We start from the raw sequence: 18,608 nt of genomic DNA on the forward strand, positions 1-18,608 counted from the left end.
ATCAAATGATTCTGGGATGCTGTGATGGTCATTAAGTGTGAGGATCAGTCATAAGTCACTTTTCTCAGTGCCATGGTAACTTTGAACAGTTGCTAAACAATTGGTTGTAAGTTGAGGACTACCTGAAATTTGAATTAGAATTCCTTGCTCTTGAGCAAATCTAATACTCATTGGTTATTTCGAGTGTTTCCTTTCCCATTTCCTGTAATATATTGCTAATTTTTCCCAAATGTGCTTTTTCAAAAGGCAACTGGACTTTTTGTTTTTTCTTTGAAGATATTTCACTTCTCATCCAAGAAGCTTCTTCAGCTCTTCTTCTTCTTTGCTTCTTGGGTGAGAAGCAAAACGTCTTTGAAGAAAAACCAGAAAGTTCCAGTTGTCTCTTGAAAAAGCACCTTTGGGACAATCATGACCTGGATGACTGAGAATCTCCGTAGACATTACAGATTTTTATTTCTAAATAGCATAATCAACCATTGTTTCCAGTTTGGTTTGAAGACACAGTTCCTTCAATTGGGATTCTGCTAAAACTCCTCAGATGATAATAATGATGATGACGACGACAACAACAAAAGAGTTGGAAGGGACCTTGGAGGTCTTCTAGTCCAACCTCCCGCTCAGGCAGGGAACCCTATACCATTCCAGACTGTCCAATCTCTTCTTATGATTCTACACTGCCTGAAATAACACAACCTAAAATGCATTTTTGGAGAGCAGAAACTCCTTGTATCTGACTGCTGGTACTTTCTAGCTCTCTTCTGCCCTGACTTGTAAAAAAAAAAATGTTTGCCTTTAACTGTTTTGAAGATAATTAGAAGATATTCCTGTAAATTAGAAGGGATGTCTGCACAGCTGTTAATGAAACACTGCAAAGGGCTAATTGATGTTTCTGTTTACTGGTGCTTGCTTTGGGATGGGATGGTAGCAGATGTGGAATAATTGTAATGGTGGAATGGTTTGAGAATGCGGGATCCCTAGAATGTCTAAAATTATGTACAATTGGGAGGGTGAAATCAAACTTTTCATTACAAAGAAGTCTTGAGTTCTCTAAGTACTTCCTGGGATTAATCGAGCAGTTTTTACATTCTCCCACTATTTAAATAGGATTAAATGGGTGCTTGTGTGTGTGTATATCATTAGGTTTGGGGAAAGACTGCAGACGTATTCATTGGAAAATACAGCAAACTTGAATTTTTAAAGAATGAAAATGAACAGAGTTCAGAGGAAAAACAAATGAACTTAAGCACAAGCCAAGTTTCAGAAGAAGTCTTTGATGTTCAAGATATTTAGGAGAATTTATAATAAATAGTGAATAAATTGTTAAGAAATTCACCACTTTGGAGGAAACTGACAAAATTCTCAAGTCAGCGCATCTCTTGTACTCATGAACATTTATGTATGATCCGGGAATTGCTTTATCTTTCACAAGGAAGCATCGGCAGAAGCGATGAAAAAAATCAGAATGGACATCACAATTGTATGTTAGGATCTCTCCCTTTTCTATACATTGAGTGTAAAAAGAGGAGGGGCTTCAAACAGAGAGTTGGTATTTCTGACTGCTCCTATAGGGAAGAGTATCTGACTGCTCCTATAAGGAAGAGTATCTGACTGCTCCTATAAGGAAGAGTATCTGACTGCTCCTATAGGGAAGTGTATCTTAGAGAAGAATTACTGGGTTCACTTATGAGACCATGTCTGTATTTATTTACATGTTACATTAGCAGAACATGTCAGGATTCCGGCAGTGGCCCTAATGAAATCATGAGCTTCAAGCCAAGCTTCAGAAACTCCAGAGGATTTATTAGGAGCTAACATGTCGGTATGACCTGTGTGTAGCCAATTCTGAGACACGTAATTCACTGTCACCCTTGACCCTGGTTTTTCCCCACCCCTCTGGGTGTATCATAATTCATATTCTCCAGTGAAACATGTCTATAGCCAAGAGTCATCAATCATGTTCTCCAATTAGAGATTTGCACCGCAGAAACTCCAGTCACTTAGTTATAATCTTTGCAAGATATGAATGGAATGCACTTTCGATTCCAAACTGCTGCACTGCTCTATCAGACTCCTTTCCTTCCCCCCACTTTCTGTTCCTGGCAACGATAAAACAGGCATAGAAATGTTTTATGAGTGGACAGAACATTAATAAATATTCAGGACTTCCCATCATGGTTTACAGATAGTCCAGATCAGGGGTCTCCCACCTTGGCAACTTTAAGAGTTGTGGACTTCAACTCCCAGAATTCCTCAGCCAGCCTTAGCCACAAGTCTTAAAGTTGCCAAGGTGGGAGAGCCCTGGTCCAGATAGTACCACAGTTTGTCTAGTAGCTGTTCAAAGTTACTACAGCACTGTAAAAAGTGACTTATGACTGTTTTTCACATCGTTGCAGCATCCCCATGGTCATGTGATCGAAATTCAGATGCTTGGCAACTGACACACTTATGATGATTGCAGTGCCTCAAGGTTATGCGATCCCCTTTTATGATCTTCTGACAAGCAAAGTCAATGGGGAAGCCAGATTCACTTAACAACCAGGTTGCTAACTGAACAATTGCAGTGATTCATTTAACAACTGTGTTAAGGTCGCTAAATGGGGCAAAGCTCACTTAACTGTTCATACATAAAATCTTGGGGTCAATTGTGGTCATAAGTCGAGTATTATCTGTACCGAAAACCACAAGGCATAGAATAAAGCTGATTGAGGTATACATTTATGAAAGCCTTCTCTAGAAAGTTACCTAAACAACCTCACCCCTTCTTCTTTTGGAATAGTTTCAGCATAAAGCATTCTATAGATTTTTATCACTATGACCAAACAGTAACTTCACTAAATATCTTAGGCCAGGGATGTCAAACTGGCGGCCCGCAGGCTGGATACATCATATGCAGGCCACACCCACCCCAGCTCCATGAAGGGAAAAAACACATTGTGATACATCACGTGACGCCGCAAGTTTGAGACCTGTGTCTTAAGCAGTATTTGTGCTACAGGTGGTCTTTGATTTATTTATTTATATTGCTGCCTATTCACCCATGGCGACTCGAGGCAGCTTACACAATGCAAAACCATATTTAAAACAAAAAATAAAAATAATAAAAACTAACAAAAAGAATCAAATAAATTTGTAAAGTACAATAGAATAAAATTTTGGGGGGGAAAAACACCACCAACTCCGACCTCCCGCACCGACGACAGCATATCACACTTAGCCATTTGATGGGCTCCATCCCTCTCTGGGTTCCCCAGGCCCTCTGGCAAAACCAGGTCTTCAGTGCCTTCCGAAAGAGTGGGGGCCATTCTAATCTCTGGGGCAATGATATTCCAGAGAGACGGAGCCACCACAGAGAAGGCCCTTCTTCTGGGTCCCATCAGGTGTAAGTGTTGAGGTAATTCCCTGTTAGGAGAATGAGCGCATACAGGGAGACGTAGCGAGAGTAATGTTGAATAATACACACACAGCACACAGGTACACTGTACAGTAAATTTAGGTTTTTACTTCCACTAAACGTTTAAGCACAGTCCAGGATAAGCAGTCCAAGTCATTCACAGGTAAAGCAGTCAGTTTTTAGTTCAGGGATAATCCAAATATCAAAGTCCAGTATCAAAAAACAGTTCAGTAACAGACTTACATCAACGATCAGTAACAGTCAATAGGGAAAAATGGAGGAACGGCAACTCTCCAACAGAAGAAACACAGACTCCCTGAGACTTCACTGACACGAAACAACCCAGGTTTCTGGCTCCATCTTATGGCCATTTGCGGAACCACACCTAATTACAGATTTAGTATTCTCTTAAAGACATAGTATTAAAATGTCTATCCTGGTTTATATATTTCCAACCCAAATAACTGTTAGGTGACTCACATTCCTAACAGTATCTCCCTCAGGGGTGGGACCCACAACATTCCTCCTCCTCGCTCTAATGGGTCGGGTAGATGTGACTGGCAAGAGACGTTCCCTTAGATAAACTGGATCCAAGCCATGAAGGGCTTTAAAGGTGACAGCTGGCACCTTGAATTGCACCAGGAAGCAAATCGGCAACCAATGCAGCTCCTATGCCACAATAAGGACAGAAAATTTGTGTGTAAAGTAGTATAGTCATTAAGCGAGGCAGAAGAGGACTGCATCCAATTTTACAGCCTTTTTTGATGGGGACATTAAGGGAATGACTCTAGGTCATTAGGCAAGATATCACATGACTGTGGCTTGCAGTCTTCCCTGCTGGCTTCCCCATTGACTTTGCTTGTGGCTGGGAAGATTGCAAATGCGACCACGTGACTGCAGGACACTTGTAAGTCCAAGCTGCAAGCCAAATACCTGGATTGCGATCACATGACTGAGGTGCCACTGCAATATTCATAAGTTTGAGGACTGGCTGTAAGTCACTTTTTTCATTGCTGTTGTTACTTTGAACAATTGCTAAATGAACGGTCATAAGTTGAAAACTATCTCAATAGTCATGGTTAGAATGCAGTACTGCAGGCTACTTTTGCTGACTGCCGGCTGCCAGCAGTTTGGCAGATCAAATCTCACCAGGCTCAAGGTTGACTCAGCCTTCCATCAATATGCTGACTCTATAAACCACTTAGAGAGGGCTGTAAAGCACTGTAAAACGGTATATAAGTCTAAGTGCTATGTATATATACATTATTTGCAGGAGCTTTAACATTTAGTCTTGCTGTTTGTTTGTAATTGCTAACTTATTTTGTCTTTCTATTTTTTTTAGGTAACGGGTATAGTCGGCAGAGCAGATGTTCTTGCCTGTCTATTATTTCTTTTGGCTTTTCTCTCCTATAATAGGTATCTGTCTTTTATCTTAGAATGCTTGCCATTTTTAAATAAGACTTGTGAACCTTCTGGATTTATTTTATGTGGACAATGCCAACTCCTTCCTTCATAGTCTCCCCTTTCCCCCCTTCTTTCTTTGAATGACTGGGGAATTAAGGAAAACTGAATTATATTACATCGAAACTTTGAATTGATAGACCCCGGTTTGAAAAACTTTGGCTACAATGGACCAAATTTGCATTTGGAGGTCAGCCTCATAATCATAGATGGGTCCGTTGTTTCTGAAGTCTATTTTAGCGAATGCTTCTATGTGTATGCTAGCATTTTTTTTTTCATCTGTGCATTTACCAGCCTTCTTGCTTTAGGGGAGAAAAGGAAACCCTGCACTGCTACAAGCCCTATCCATCTTGAATATAGGAGAAAGGAGCAGGAACATCTGTGGTGGAGTCAAGAAATTCAACAAGGGGGCTGCTCTGGCCATTTTTGAAAGCCTCACCCCTCCTTTACATTTGTTGTGGATGCAATGCATGTAAAAAGGGGCTGGGGCTTAAACCACTCCCATCATCTGACCCTTTTGGTTCCCAATTCTCCACAGCTACTCCTGGAAGGTAGAGGAGATCCAAAGTGAAGTGGCTTCTCTTTATCATATTCTCCACTTCCCATATATTACTTTTTGATCCTGCTCCTTATCTATCATCATAAAATCCTCTAGCTCTGAAGCCAACTCTTGTTTCCTGCTGTTTTTCCATCTCTCTCTTGCAGTTCTCTGCTTCTTACCTAACTTGGCACAGGTAGTTCATAGTGGCTTATTTGTTCATTCTCCATTGTGTGAAAGTAAACATCAGGATTTTCCCACTGTTCATCCCAGGGAAAAAAAAATCAAGTCATATAGTCCCTGTTTTATTCTGCCTTTGGATTTAACAAACTTTTAATGTCCCTCCAAAATAATGAGCAACCTCATTGAAGATACATGATACAGCCAAATTTGCATCATAATTGCCCATGATTATAATTTTTGACCATCCCAAAAACTTTAAAGTCTACCCCTAGTCACTCAGAGTTCTCCTCCTTTCTCCACATCTTGATAATCTTTGAATAAAAATTATAGAAAGGAAAAAAAGAAGAAAAGTCCAATTTTAATATGAAGGGATTATAGGATAATAACACGGCAATAGAGAGGAAACATAATTCCTCCTTTGTGTTACATATCTAACCCAGCCACTGATTTATTTATTCAATTTGTAAAACCACCTTTTTGCTAGACAACTCTGGGCAATGATACAAATTCTAATAGACAAGGAGTTGGTTTCTGGGTTCAAAATGTTTATTTCCATTTCTTTAGTTTAGATTAAACCTGTCTTAGGGGTTACTGGGTTTAGGACCTGTGATGGTTGCAGAGATTAGAATGCAGTATTGCAGGCAAACTCTGCCTGCAGCCTGGAGTTCAATCCTGATGGGGAAAAGGTTGACTCAGCCTTCCATCTTTCCGAGGTCAGAAAAATGAGGACCTAGATTGTTGGGGGCAATAGGCTGACTCTGTAAACTGCTTAGAGAGGGCTGTAAAGCACTGTGAAGCGGTGTATTAGTGCTATTGCTATTATACAGTTTTCATTTCACAGTTGGCTTTTCCTTCTGCCTTGCAGGAGTGTGGATCAGCTTTATGTTGGGGAACATTTCCCTCCCACTGCCTCTCCGTCCTTTTTGCTGCTTAGTTTATTTCTTGGGACTTGTGCAATGCTGGTAAAAGAAACGGGGATCACCGTATTTGGCGTCTGCCTAGTGTACGACGGCTTCCTGCTTTCACAAAATGGATCCAGATTGTGAGTAGAATGTGTAACTTACTATTCTGGCATTTTTTTCTTGCGGAGACAGATGAGCCTATTCCCAAAACTGTCCAGTAGCATGCATGCCCATAACACGTGTATGTTATGTGTTTTACTTATTTACAGGATGTGTGTGGTCACACACTATATAATGATCCATAAAAATAGGACTATCCTTCTCTAAGGCACCAGACCAAAGAACCTTCCAACTCAGTTTTATTTATTTGTTAGATTTATATCACCTTTTTCTCCAAGAGTTTAAGGCAAAGATGTCAAACTCGATTTCATTGAGGGCCACATCAGGGTTGTGTTTGACCTCAGGAGGGCCAGGGTGGGCATGGGCAGCTTGACGTCACTGGTGTTGGGGGCACCTATGGTAGCCCGAGTGTTCTGCCAGCGAAAACAGAGCTCCGTTTTAGTTGGCAGAGGGTTGCAGGAGGCCGTCGCAGCTGAAAATGGAGCTTGGGTGGGCCGCACATGGTCCTCCCAAGCTCTGTTTTTGCTGGCAGAGGCATCGCGGGCCGGTCCTTTGCTGTTTCCAGGGCATCCCCACAGACCATATCTATACACCCCGTGGGCCGGATCTGGCCCGCGGGCCTTGAGTTTGACACCCTTGGCTTACATTAATTCACATGGGTTCCCCCTTCCTTTTATCTCCACAACAATCCTTTGCAGAAGGCTGGGCTGAGAGAGTGTGAGTGGCCCGAGGTCACACAGTGATTTGTCATGGCTCCAGGTGGACCTGAACCTAGTTCAGCATTCAAAAATAAGGCCAGTGTTTGGAGTGATCCTGTCTCTAAGAGGCATTGCAGCATATTGATTTGTGTCCTCAGTTGCTGGGTTGTTTTGTCTTCGCTCCCTGATTTGCCTTGTGAATTGGGCAGCTGTACAAGTTGAATGGAGTATGGCGGCTCAGCGGTTAAAGACACTGAGCTTGTTAGCTGGACAGCTGACAGCCTGAGTTTGACACCCAAGGTCCGTGCAATGGGGTGAGCTCCTGTCCTTGCCCCAGCTCTTGCCCACCTAGTTCAAAAGCATGCAGATGCGAGTAGATTAATAGGTACCACTTGGGTGGAAAGGTAACAGCGTTCTATGCGCTTTTGGTGCCTAGTCATGCTGGCCATATCATCCCGGAAATTGTCTTCAGACAATGCTAGCTCCCTTGGCCAAGAAATGGAGATGAGCACCATGCCCTAGAGTTTCACATGACTGGACAGCAAAACCATTACCTTTACCTTTACAAATTGAATGACCAACAAACAAGCAAAATACTTTAACTACTACAACAAACTGGCTCTCTTAGGCATCTTGATAGTGTTGGACATAAAAGAAGCCTCATTCTTTTGTGCAACAGTGAACAGATACTTGTTGAACAAAAGCTAAACACTTCCATACGTACAATATACATACAATACAACACAGTGTGGCAAATATAAACATTTACAGTTTGGCTTCTGAAAGATTCTGAATGTATAAAAGGCATCACAAATTAGCACAAGAAGAGGGAAGCTAGAAAAGCTTTTCCCCCTGTTTTCTTTCTCTTTTACTTGTTGTTGCCAACTTTGCTTTGTTGCTTTTCTATTTTTCTTAGCATGCACAAATAATAATAGGTAACAATAGGTAACAACAGTAGTTTACTATTTATTAATGTTATATTCAGCTTTGAACATAAAAATGTATTCAATTGTACATTTATTGACATTAACTTTTCAAATTATAGTTAAATTGATATACCTTTTCTTTTTTCTATCTTCAGAAGTCTCAGCTGAACTTTAGAGTATTAGAACATTAGAGTACATTAGAGTATTAATAATCTCTAGTCAATATTGTATAACTATCACTATATTGAAATAATATAATGTATTACATATGTCTTATAATTACACAATTGTTGAAAAAAGCTTATATCTAATCCCTACCTTTAAGGTATAAGATAATCTTATTACCATCTATCTAAAATAATATGTTTCAGTAAATATTTTTCCCTAGAAGAGGTCTTGATATCCAACATTAAGTTCAGTATTTTTGGATTTGAGCTGTAACTTTGAGAGACCCATAGCAGCCTAAATCAAAGGCTATCAATTTTAGAACAAGTGTTATACATTTAATTATGGTTGACCTCTGGAGAATTACACATAGTTCACAAAATCATAAACTTGCAGAAATTACTCATTTTCATTTTCACATTTATCCCTTTGGGGAGCAATTCATATGAAGACTGAAAAGTGAAAACCTCACTTTTGGGGGCATCAGTGAAAGGAAATAGAAGTTAAATATTTGTTTTTTAATACGTTTGAGTCAGTGTTGACTCCTGATGACTACCTGGACAAGACCCTGCAGTTTTGTTGGCAAGATTTTTTGGAAGTCAGTTTGCCCTTTCCACCTTCCTAGGTGACTGGCCCCAGATTACCCAACTGGCTTTGTGTCCAAGGCAGGATTAGAACTTGCCATCTCTGAATATCTAACCCGATGCCATAAGCAGTGCACAAAACTGTCTCTCAGGAGTTAAACTATGGATGGGAATAAGATCGGAGAACCTTTAAAGTCGTCCTGAGCAATTAGAAAATTGGTGTGATAAAAATAAAATAATCTATAATTAGTACAATGAGAATATAATAATACTAATGAATTTGCATTGGGTAGGTAAAGATAAATGTGTCTAGTGATTTCATGTCCATGAAGTCGTCATAGCAACAATATGTTCTTTCAAGTTGGGTCTAGCTGAAGGATTATAAAGTGATGCTCCATTCGGATTATATCTAAGACTGACCCTGCTTAACTTCCAACCCCTGATAAGGTTAGTCACATGCCATCACCTGCTAATAATTTAGCAAAGCCCTAGATAATAATAATTAGATACTACTGATTATGCTTGATTGCTTCAGGAACATATGGTGCCCAATATCTGGACAATAGAACTTCTAGAAATAGGCTTGTGAGGTCCTGACAAGTTGTATCTTTGTACCTGTAATAAATTGTTTTCAAGTACAAGAGTTGTAATTTATGCAGTTTAATTCATTATGTCTGCATAAGTCCTTTTTATTTTTGGGTACTGTTTTCTCACCATTTTTAAACAAACAAACAACACCAATACTATAGTTCTAACAGTTTAGACTAATAATGCAGTACTGTCAGAAACTGCAGTTGTCATCAGGGAGGATCAATGAAATAAGAACAAAAGAAGAGGAGCAACAAAATATGAACAAAAGAAGACATCTTCTTGATCAGGACCGACATCCACAGCCCGTGTTCTATGTTACACAATAGCCAACCAAAAACATTTGGGAAGCTTATAAGCTACAGCGGAGAATAATAGTTCCTTTCAGCTGTTGCTTCCTAAGACCCAGCATTTAGAATATATCTGCCGAATATAACTCTGTATTGGTGACAGGAAGGGCATCTGGCCAGTAAACACTCAGCTCATTCAGTTGCCAGACCCCACCCCACAAGGGATTATGGCAGGGGTGGGATTCCACCAGTTCGCACCTATTCGTTAGAATCGGTTGTTAACATTCTAAGCAGTTTGGAGAACCGGTTGTTAGAAGAAATTAGTGGCCTAATCCTGTAAGGAAGGCAGGAAGGAAACATTCTGGTGTTGCTTACAGAAACTGCCTCTCCGTTAACCCTTATTACGTTCTTGGCAGGACTAGACTTCCTGTTTCAGGAACTTCTCTGGAGTTTTTCCCCCTCCTTTGCTGGTACTTTGCTTGTGTGGAGTGACCATTCAAAGTTACAATGGCACTGAAAAAAGTGACCATTTTTCACACTTACGACTGTTGCAGCATCCCCACAGTCATGAGAGGCCAGGCGAGGAGATGCGTGCCTCGATGTGAGTGATATTGAGTTGGCCACGCCCAGCCAATAAAATGACCACCAAGCCATGTCCATCCAGTCACATGACCACCAAGCCACGCCCACCAACTAAGCCACGCCCACAGAACCAGTTGTTAAAAAATTGGAATCCCACCCCTGGATTATGGGGTTATTAAATGAAGATGATGATACACAAACTATAGTTGCAATCAAGTTCTCGTCAATTTCCCTTGGAGTTGCAGGTGCCACCTGGACTAGATGATCAACCAAAATCACATAGGGCTTAAGAATTGATAACCAGCACTATGAATTGTGCTTGGAAGCCTACCAACAATCCATGCAGCCCCCACAGTAAGAGTTTTGAACCAGCTGAAGAGCACCATCATGTGGAATGAATAGTCACCTTGACAAGATGTGACAAAATTATGAATGACCATCAGTAACACCTGGTCAGAACTGTGTAAAGACTAATCTGACCAGAATTTCCATTTGCTATTCCAGCAGGAGCCATGAATCTAGATGGTGGTTTTCTTTGCAGAGGAGCCCAATTCCAGCTAGTCCAAGTGGGATTTACTCTTAAGAGTTAGAAGGATTTGAGTCCACAACCATTCTGCCTCGATGAGATTAATTTTAAATCTGTTTAGCTCCATCCAGACTCTAAAATCATCCAGGCTCTGGGGTGGGGCTTTGACTATATTTCATGCTCATCTTGAGATTTAGCTAAAAATAATCAGTATACTGATGATTCCTTACTCCATAGTGATGGAGCAGCTTGTTATAGATATTAAACAGTAAGTGTCAGGGTTCTGGCAGTTACACAGAGGACACACAGGACCAAATCCTGAGACACCTTCCATCAAAATGCTTGAGAGCTCAGCGTCTTCTCCTAGCTTGAATCATCACCAAGGGAGGAGGAGAAACCACTGCAGGTACAATGCTCCCAATTCGAAATCCCCATATATTCAGGAAGATACTATCTAAAGTGCCCTGGGGGTGCTCTGCGCCCGGAATGGGGCCCTCCGGCCTTCTGTGAACACGGAGAGACGCCGCCTCCCGCCCCAAGGAACGAGGCCGCCGCCGGGCTGAGGTCCGCTGGGGCTGTGGTGGCGGCGTTGCTCGAAGAAGGAAAACAGGGCCGGGCCCGCGCTTTTTTTTTTGTTTCCTCCCAGCCGGGCTGGGGGGCAGGCCGGGGGCCGGGGCCTGGGAGCGGGAGGCGCTCCGCTCCGGTCCTTCCAGTGGGAGAGAAGAAAAAATAAAAAAAAAGAGCAAAAGGGGGGTGCGAAGAGGCGTATATAACATGGGAGTGGGGGGGGGGTGATCTTGCACAGTGGTACTGAAACAGTCTCAACCCCATGCCTAGGCCTGAATCCAACTGAAAAGGATGCAGATAATTCATTTCGTCCAGGGGCCTCTGTAACTGCTATTTCGGTACCTTCAGATAAGTTATCTTTTCAGTTCCTTTCCTAAAGTTCCAAGGATAGATTCTGGTTTTTTAAAAAATCTGTTACAAAGTGGGTTGACATTTTTATCAAACTGCCTATTGTGCTGCCAAAATCCCTTTCCTGATGAATTTCATTAATATATCTGTGAAATATGCTTTTTTTGTGGTCAACATTCATCCTTTTATATTTGCGTACCTTGAACCACCTTTGCCTTTTTGAATGCAATCTCTCCAGTTTTGGAGAGATCCTTCCGCAACTCTTCACAATCCCATTTTTTAAAATTGTACTACCTTGAATCACAAACTCCAGGATGCTGATATCCAAGTCAAAGGCACCAGCTCCAATACCAGTCCTTAGGGGTCTCATTTTGTGCATCTTGGTGTGAGATACGCTCTTTTCTTCCCATTCTCTGTCTCCTTGGTAGCTGGGTTTTCTCAGTAGCTTTTGATAAAGGGTTTTGTCAAAGGCTCTTTGAAAATTCAGGTGTACAATATCTGTTGAGTCACTTTTACTTGCATGACTGTTGATACCCTAAAAAAAGATTAGAAATATAGTAAGGCAAGACTTAACCATTGTAGAAGTTCCCTTGATTCTTTCTTTTCTTTTCTTTTTTTTAGAAAATTTCATTTTTCTATGTGTTTGCTTGTTTTTTGTTTAATAATAATTTCAACCAAATACTTAAATAAAGTTAGTGTTTGGGGAAGTAAATGGAAGGGGAAAATGTGTAACGAAAAAGGATTTTTAAAAATAACATTTTGCTTCTATTTTATTAGTCATTGTTTATCTTCTACTTTGTTTTTTATTATTTTTGTGTGAGTCATTTCTGTTTAAATAATCTGCCAAAGCCCATGCAATGAAACCAACAAATAAATAACATTGAGAGGGTACATCTTTAAATAGTCTTAATTTGCTTCTTAATGTCCGGTCCTGGGCAGCCACCTAGGTTGAGAATTAGTCTTTGGATCAATTTGTGTTACCTCTCACATGGGTACTATGCTAGCTTTTTCTCCTTGAGAACAAGACAGAGGCAGAATTCTGTCTTACTAATGCTTTTGATTCCTTTGTTTATTAGAAAAAATGGAGGACTACATGTGAAGATGGCTGGGCAGCCAGCAGCTTCTCTACAAACCCCTTTACATTTTCCACCATCCAGCCGGGAAAACGGGAAGCACCGTGTGGCTCACAAGGGGACATGGAACTCCTGCCACCCTGCCTCACCTGAAGAACAACAGAGCAATGGCTATTCTGTCTTGAGAAAAGCTCCATGGGCTGTACTTAGGTACCAGAATCACACAATTGTTTAGAATATAAATGTATGCAGAATGGTAAAGAGATGTATAGGGGTAGGAGAAGGAGAAGGAGAGCATGAGTCAGAGTGTTTATACTTCAGGAATGGGGAGCGATAAGGCAGGAGTGTAGGGCAGTGGTCCCCAATCTTTCTGGCTTGATGAACTGGCGAGGGAGGTGGGATGATTCTCTCCCCCCTGCCAGTTCGCAGAGGAAATGGAGCTTTGTGTGCCACCGCAATGCCTGCTGCGTGTGCAAATGGAACTATGAGCACACGCGCCTGCTATCCTCAACTTGCATGGCCCGGGTCCGAACAGGTTGTGGCCTGGGGATTGGGGACCCCCGGCATAGAGGATGTCAGCATGGATCAGATTTTTATGGGGTGGTGTAGAAAATAATGAAGATGACCATGACAAAGACGTGCCAGGGTAAAGCAGGTCTGGAATCCACAACGAACAGGTTATGTTTGTAAGCAGTTGAGACAGACATCTCATGTAGAAGCCCTGATGATGCAGTGGTTAGAACGCAGTATTGCAGGCAAACTCTGCCCACAGCCTGGAGTGGATCCTGATGGGGCTCAAGGTTGACTCAGACGTTCATCCTTCTGAGGTCAGTAAAATGACGACTCAGATCATTAAGGGCAATATGCAAATAATGCTTCTACCTTATAAACCATCCAGAGAGTGCTATAAAGCAGTGGTCCCCAACCTTGGCAACTTTAATACTTGTAGACTTCAACTCCCAGAATTCCTCAGCCAGCTGAGGAACTCTGGGAGTTGAAGTCCACAAGTCTTAAAGTTGCCAAGGTTGGAGACCCCTGCTATAGAGCACTGCAGGGCGGTATGTAAGCCTAAAGGTTATTGCTATTGCTATCTCCCTAATTCCCTGAAGTATAAGAAAGGAAAGAGGTACAGCACAATCAGACTTGCAAGATGGATGTCGGCCCCATTAGATAGACCAGACCAAGAAAACAATTCCACAGGAAGGCTAAACCTACCATCAGCCATTCAAAGCAGTGCAGACCAGAGAATATTAATAACCATCACAGTATCATAATCTTGCAATCTTTCAGACTTCAGTGAGATGCCCTGCCTTTAAAAGCTTCCAGAGAACTAGGGGTATCAATGCTGTGATGCTTTCTGTACTCCCATTCTTGCTTTCGATTCATGTTTCTCTTATCAGACTTTTGTGCAGGCTGCAGCATTTCTTCCTGTTCTCTTAAAGTTATCCTCAAAGTCTGTTATAGCTACTATTATTCAGACTGGCTATGATAATGGAATCTTGCAAGTCTTCATCTCTTTCTCTCCATTTAATAAATATAATACCTTGCTTTTGTCTTCCTTGTTATGCGAGGTTGTATTTGTATATATGCAGAACACTGTTAATATATTTTAAGGGCATCTCTCCAGAGTACGAAATGTCTCATAGCTAGCTTTAAGAAATTTTCCTCCCATTAAACAGTGAGCGCGATAAGTGTTCCTATTTATGGAACTAGATTGCTTTGGTGAAGTACAATTAAAACCAGACCCATTTTTTTTTGTACTTTTATTGTACTGGATGACTTGCTTTTTTAGAAGGCCTTTAAAGGTTTAAACTGGGTGATTCTTTAGGGTGATACACATAAACAAGTTGCCTTAAACATGATGATAGGCATATGGGTTTTTTTGTGCAATTTTGTGGTTATGCATCCTTTATTCCCGAGAGAAGGATCCATTTCAGCATTTCCTAATTTTTTATTGGATTGTGTTTGAATAGTTACCCCATAAACACACAACCACATAAAAGAACAGGATATTCCTCTTGCAAACTTTAGGCTCTCTTCTTCTTAGATTCCTTCTTTATTTTAAAGCAAAGAATGGTTATTGGTGTTGTAACATATCCAATGGATTGCATAATAGATCACTCAGATCTCAGATCACAATAAATCTATGAGCAGTGAGATATCTTTCTTTTGGTTTGTTTTATGCCTTTGGTCAGGATGTTAAATGTTGTAAGGCTATAAAACTGATGTCTTTGTTTTATCATTATTCAAAGACTTGACAATTCCACTGCATTTGATAGATGTTGAGTGTGCTCAGATATTGTTTATATTGTGCTTTTTATCTTGGGGCCAAACGACAGCAAGGCATTGCTATTCGTGCTCCTTAGCTAATGCTGGAACCAGCAAAACAAAAGGTTAGGAGAAAGAAAGCTGAGGCTCTTTGTAATTAAAGGTCCAGGATTCGCCAGTCTCTGCTGCTTGTATAATTTGTGTAGAGACTCAAAGCCTCTGCAGGATACAAGGACACAGAAGGTCTTTTCAGTGCAATTGTAGTACAGGTATGACCGATCTCTTAGTAACTGTTTAAAGTACAAAGGATCCTGAAAAAAGATTTATGATTTGGTTTTGAAATTCCAATGTCCATCCCCCCCAATAGTCACATGATTATATTTTGGACCCTAGATAACCAGACTATGTTTGCAGACATTTGCAGCATGTAGCAGTCACGTGACCAGCAATTTGTGACATTTTTTTCCAGAAACTGGTATTTACTTCCTGTTTCCTGCAAAACCTGCCCCTGAGTGAACAAGGGGTTCGTTTAACAACCACAGTGTTTGCTTAATGATTGCGTTTGCTTTACCACCACGGCATTTGCTTAATTGATGCAGAAAAGGTCATGATATCATCATTTGATGACCCACTTTACAACTTTTTGCCTCAGTTAGGGTCACAAGTCGAGGGCTGCCTATATTCTCCCATGATTGGCATGTCAGCCTAGTCTTCTCCATGTCTGTTGGCTTTCAACAGAGATGGAGAACTTAGGCCTTCCTAATATGGCCAACAGACATGGAGAAGACTAGGTTGACATGCCAATCATGGGAGAATATAGGCAGCCCTCGACTTGTGATATATCAAGGGCTATTGAGCCACAGATCTTTTTTCCCTCAGTTTATAGCTTTCATTATCTACAGCTAGACATGAATACTAGCATAGAAACATCAGTTTGCTAATGCAGTTGAATCTCCCCAATGTTATACTAACCTTTCTTGACATCTAGGAAATAGACTTGGTTCATGGATTGCTTGCTTAACAAAGATTGACTGAATAGATTATGATTGGCTGTAAAACTGAGATTGCACGAACCAAAACAAAGTTTAAGAGTGGGAGGATGAGAGGAAATGATGGACCAGGACAGAAGGAGAAGTAAAGTAGTTTTTTTTCCTGAGATGTGTTTGGATTTTTTTTTAAAAAAAATCTTTTCTAAGCAAGGCCTGGGAATTTCCTTTGTGTGTTTGTTTTTGTTCATTTGTTCATTTAACAACAGTTATACATGTCATCTGACCAGCTCTGGGCAGTGTATATGAACAAACCAAGGCAGATGATTAAAATAATCCATTAAATAATAATATGTATAATAGCAAACAATAATAACCGTGGCTTGGATCAAACTAGGGTCCAAAAACCTGTTGAGAGAAAGCTGGTTTAAAGACATTCCTGAATATTTTCCCCCAACATTTTGATTTGTTAAAATAGTGACATGCAAATGGGTGTACATGAAATTGTGAAGGAAAAAACCCTGAATATGAGGGTTGAAAGAAAAGTAATGCCTCCAAAGTTATAAGTTGCCAACTGATGGCAATACTGATGCGCAAGAAATTTTGACATGTTCTTAGCACTTGTTCTCTCACTCCAGTGGGTGGGAAGTTGCTAGTAGAAACATTTGTGTTGCTATAGTGTGTGCAATGGAAGCCTGCAGTAATATTTATAAGTCCAATTTAAGCAACTGCACCATGTTTAGAGGTTCGATTGCTGATTTTCTGTTGAAACCCTGCTGAATGCAGATTGTTTATGATGATGATGTTGACATGAGTAAGGTGCATCACTGTGTCCAAAAGTGTAAAATGCTGATGTAGGAGATAACCAGTCTGAGCCCAAGGGAGGGGTCAAATGCATCATCAGTCATGAGTCCCTTCATGCCCACAAGATATCTAAACCCAGCCCACCTTGAATTCTGTTGACTCTTATCTACCGCCAACTTGTTTTGATAGTAGTTTAGATTCTTGTGGAGAGCTTACGCTTACAATAAATCTATATTCATTTGAACTGCCTGGACTCCTGATTTCCTGCGCTTGACAGGTGAACTAGAAAAATCTGACTGGATGACCTTTGACAGCAGCTGACAGCTTTTGCAAAGAATAGCTGATGAACTGATTGAGACAACTGGAGGATCACCCAACAAGAAATTGTTGCTATGCTTGGCATTTTGTAGACATAGAAGGGTTGCATTATTGATATTCTTCCATATCTGAAGGTGTGTGTTAGTTAGATAGGTTGCTTACATGCTGATGGCATGGATGACAGCTTCAGGAGTTAAAATTTGGCAGCAGTTGATGTCATGCTACAAAAGTGAAGGTGAGGAATTTCTTCACACATCATGACAGCTGTCAAAACATCGGCTTATTATTATGACCTAGAAATTTATGGCAGTTCAAAGGATATCCACACAGCTTTACCTGTGGGGAAAAAAAGAATAACAAAAACAGGCTTTGGCAAGAAAATTCATGATGACAGTTTGGGGAGATACAGATGGTGTTTTTCTTATGAATTTGCTTCAGGTTGGCACCCCTGTCAACTTAGAGCATAACGTGCAACACTCAAAATTTTGAAGCAACTATTAAATGGAGTTTGGAAGCACAAGAAGGAATTGCTGCTACTACATGACAAAGCTAGGCCTCACATCTCCTGAGACATCCAAGAGGATGTCCATCTAACCTTGAGGAGTTGGATATCACCATCCTACCCATATTTGCCCAGTTTTGTTGCCATTCCATGTTTTTCCAAAATTGAAGGAATATACTTAAGGATATTTCTATGATGCGAAGAAGAGCAAAGGACTCTCAGCACCTGATTGTAGAGACAAAGTGTGAAATTCTGTCTTTTTAATAACTTTATTAAATTTTAAAATAAATAAAAACTAACAACTAATAATTGACATAGGAGAGAGAGAGAAAAGTAAAGAATGAAAGAGAAAACAAAATGAAAAGTGTAGAAGAAAGAAAAGGAAATACAAAGACTTGGCTTTTTTTTTAACAGGAAGTCTTCATCTTTTGACTATAATTGAGCCCTCAATTTTGGACATGTCATGATGGTCTTAAATGAGTCGCCATATGACTGTATCGGATTTTTTGTCATTAAGCAATTGTAGCAATCCTTAAGCAAATATAGCAGTTGCTGAGTAAACCCATTTTTCTGTATGGCATTTTTTTTTGTTGCAGAAACCAAATGTAAACAAGTTCTGGCAAAAAAAACCCACAAAAACAAAATGGAGCCGTAAATGGGGCTGATTGCACCCAAAGCACCCAAAGCACAGTCATGTGACTGGAGGGGGGGGCAGGTATTGTAACTTTGAATCCGTGTTGTAAGACCTTCTTTTGAGGTCCATTGTAACATTGAATAGTTGCTAAGTG

At 40.6% G+C, this 18,608-nt stretch overlaps 1 protein-coding gene across 3 annotated transcripts in view; it reads left to right on the forward strand.

Annotated features, from left to right (window-relative positions):
• TMTC1 (transmembrane O-mannosyltransferase targeting cadherins 1) overlaps positions 1-18,608 on the forward strand; it is a 162,555-nt gene that overhangs the window by 19,747 nt on the left and 124,200 nt on the right. For all 3 annotated transcript variants that reach the window (XM_026695102.2, XM_026695103.2, XM_026695104.2), the window contains exons 3-5: positions 4,734-4,807; positions 6,439-6,615; positions 12,946-13,152. In XM_026695102.2, the coding sequence (XP_026550887.1) occupies positions 4,734-4,807; positions 6,439-6,615; positions 12,946-13,152 (458 nt within the window). The remainder of the gene's footprint in view (positions 1-4,733; positions 4,808-6,438; positions 6,616-12,945; positions 13,153-18,608) is intronic.

The sequence above is a fragment of the Notechis scutatus genome, chromosome 6 (assembly GCF_049901735.1).
Source record: "Notechis scutatus isolate UNSWTSFEM ecotype Mainland chromosome 6, rNotScu1.2, whole genome shotgun sequence".
Classification (NCBI taxonomy): domain Eukaryota; kingdom Metazoa; phylum Chordata; class Lepidosauria; order Squamata; family Elapidae; genus Notechis; species Notechis scutatus.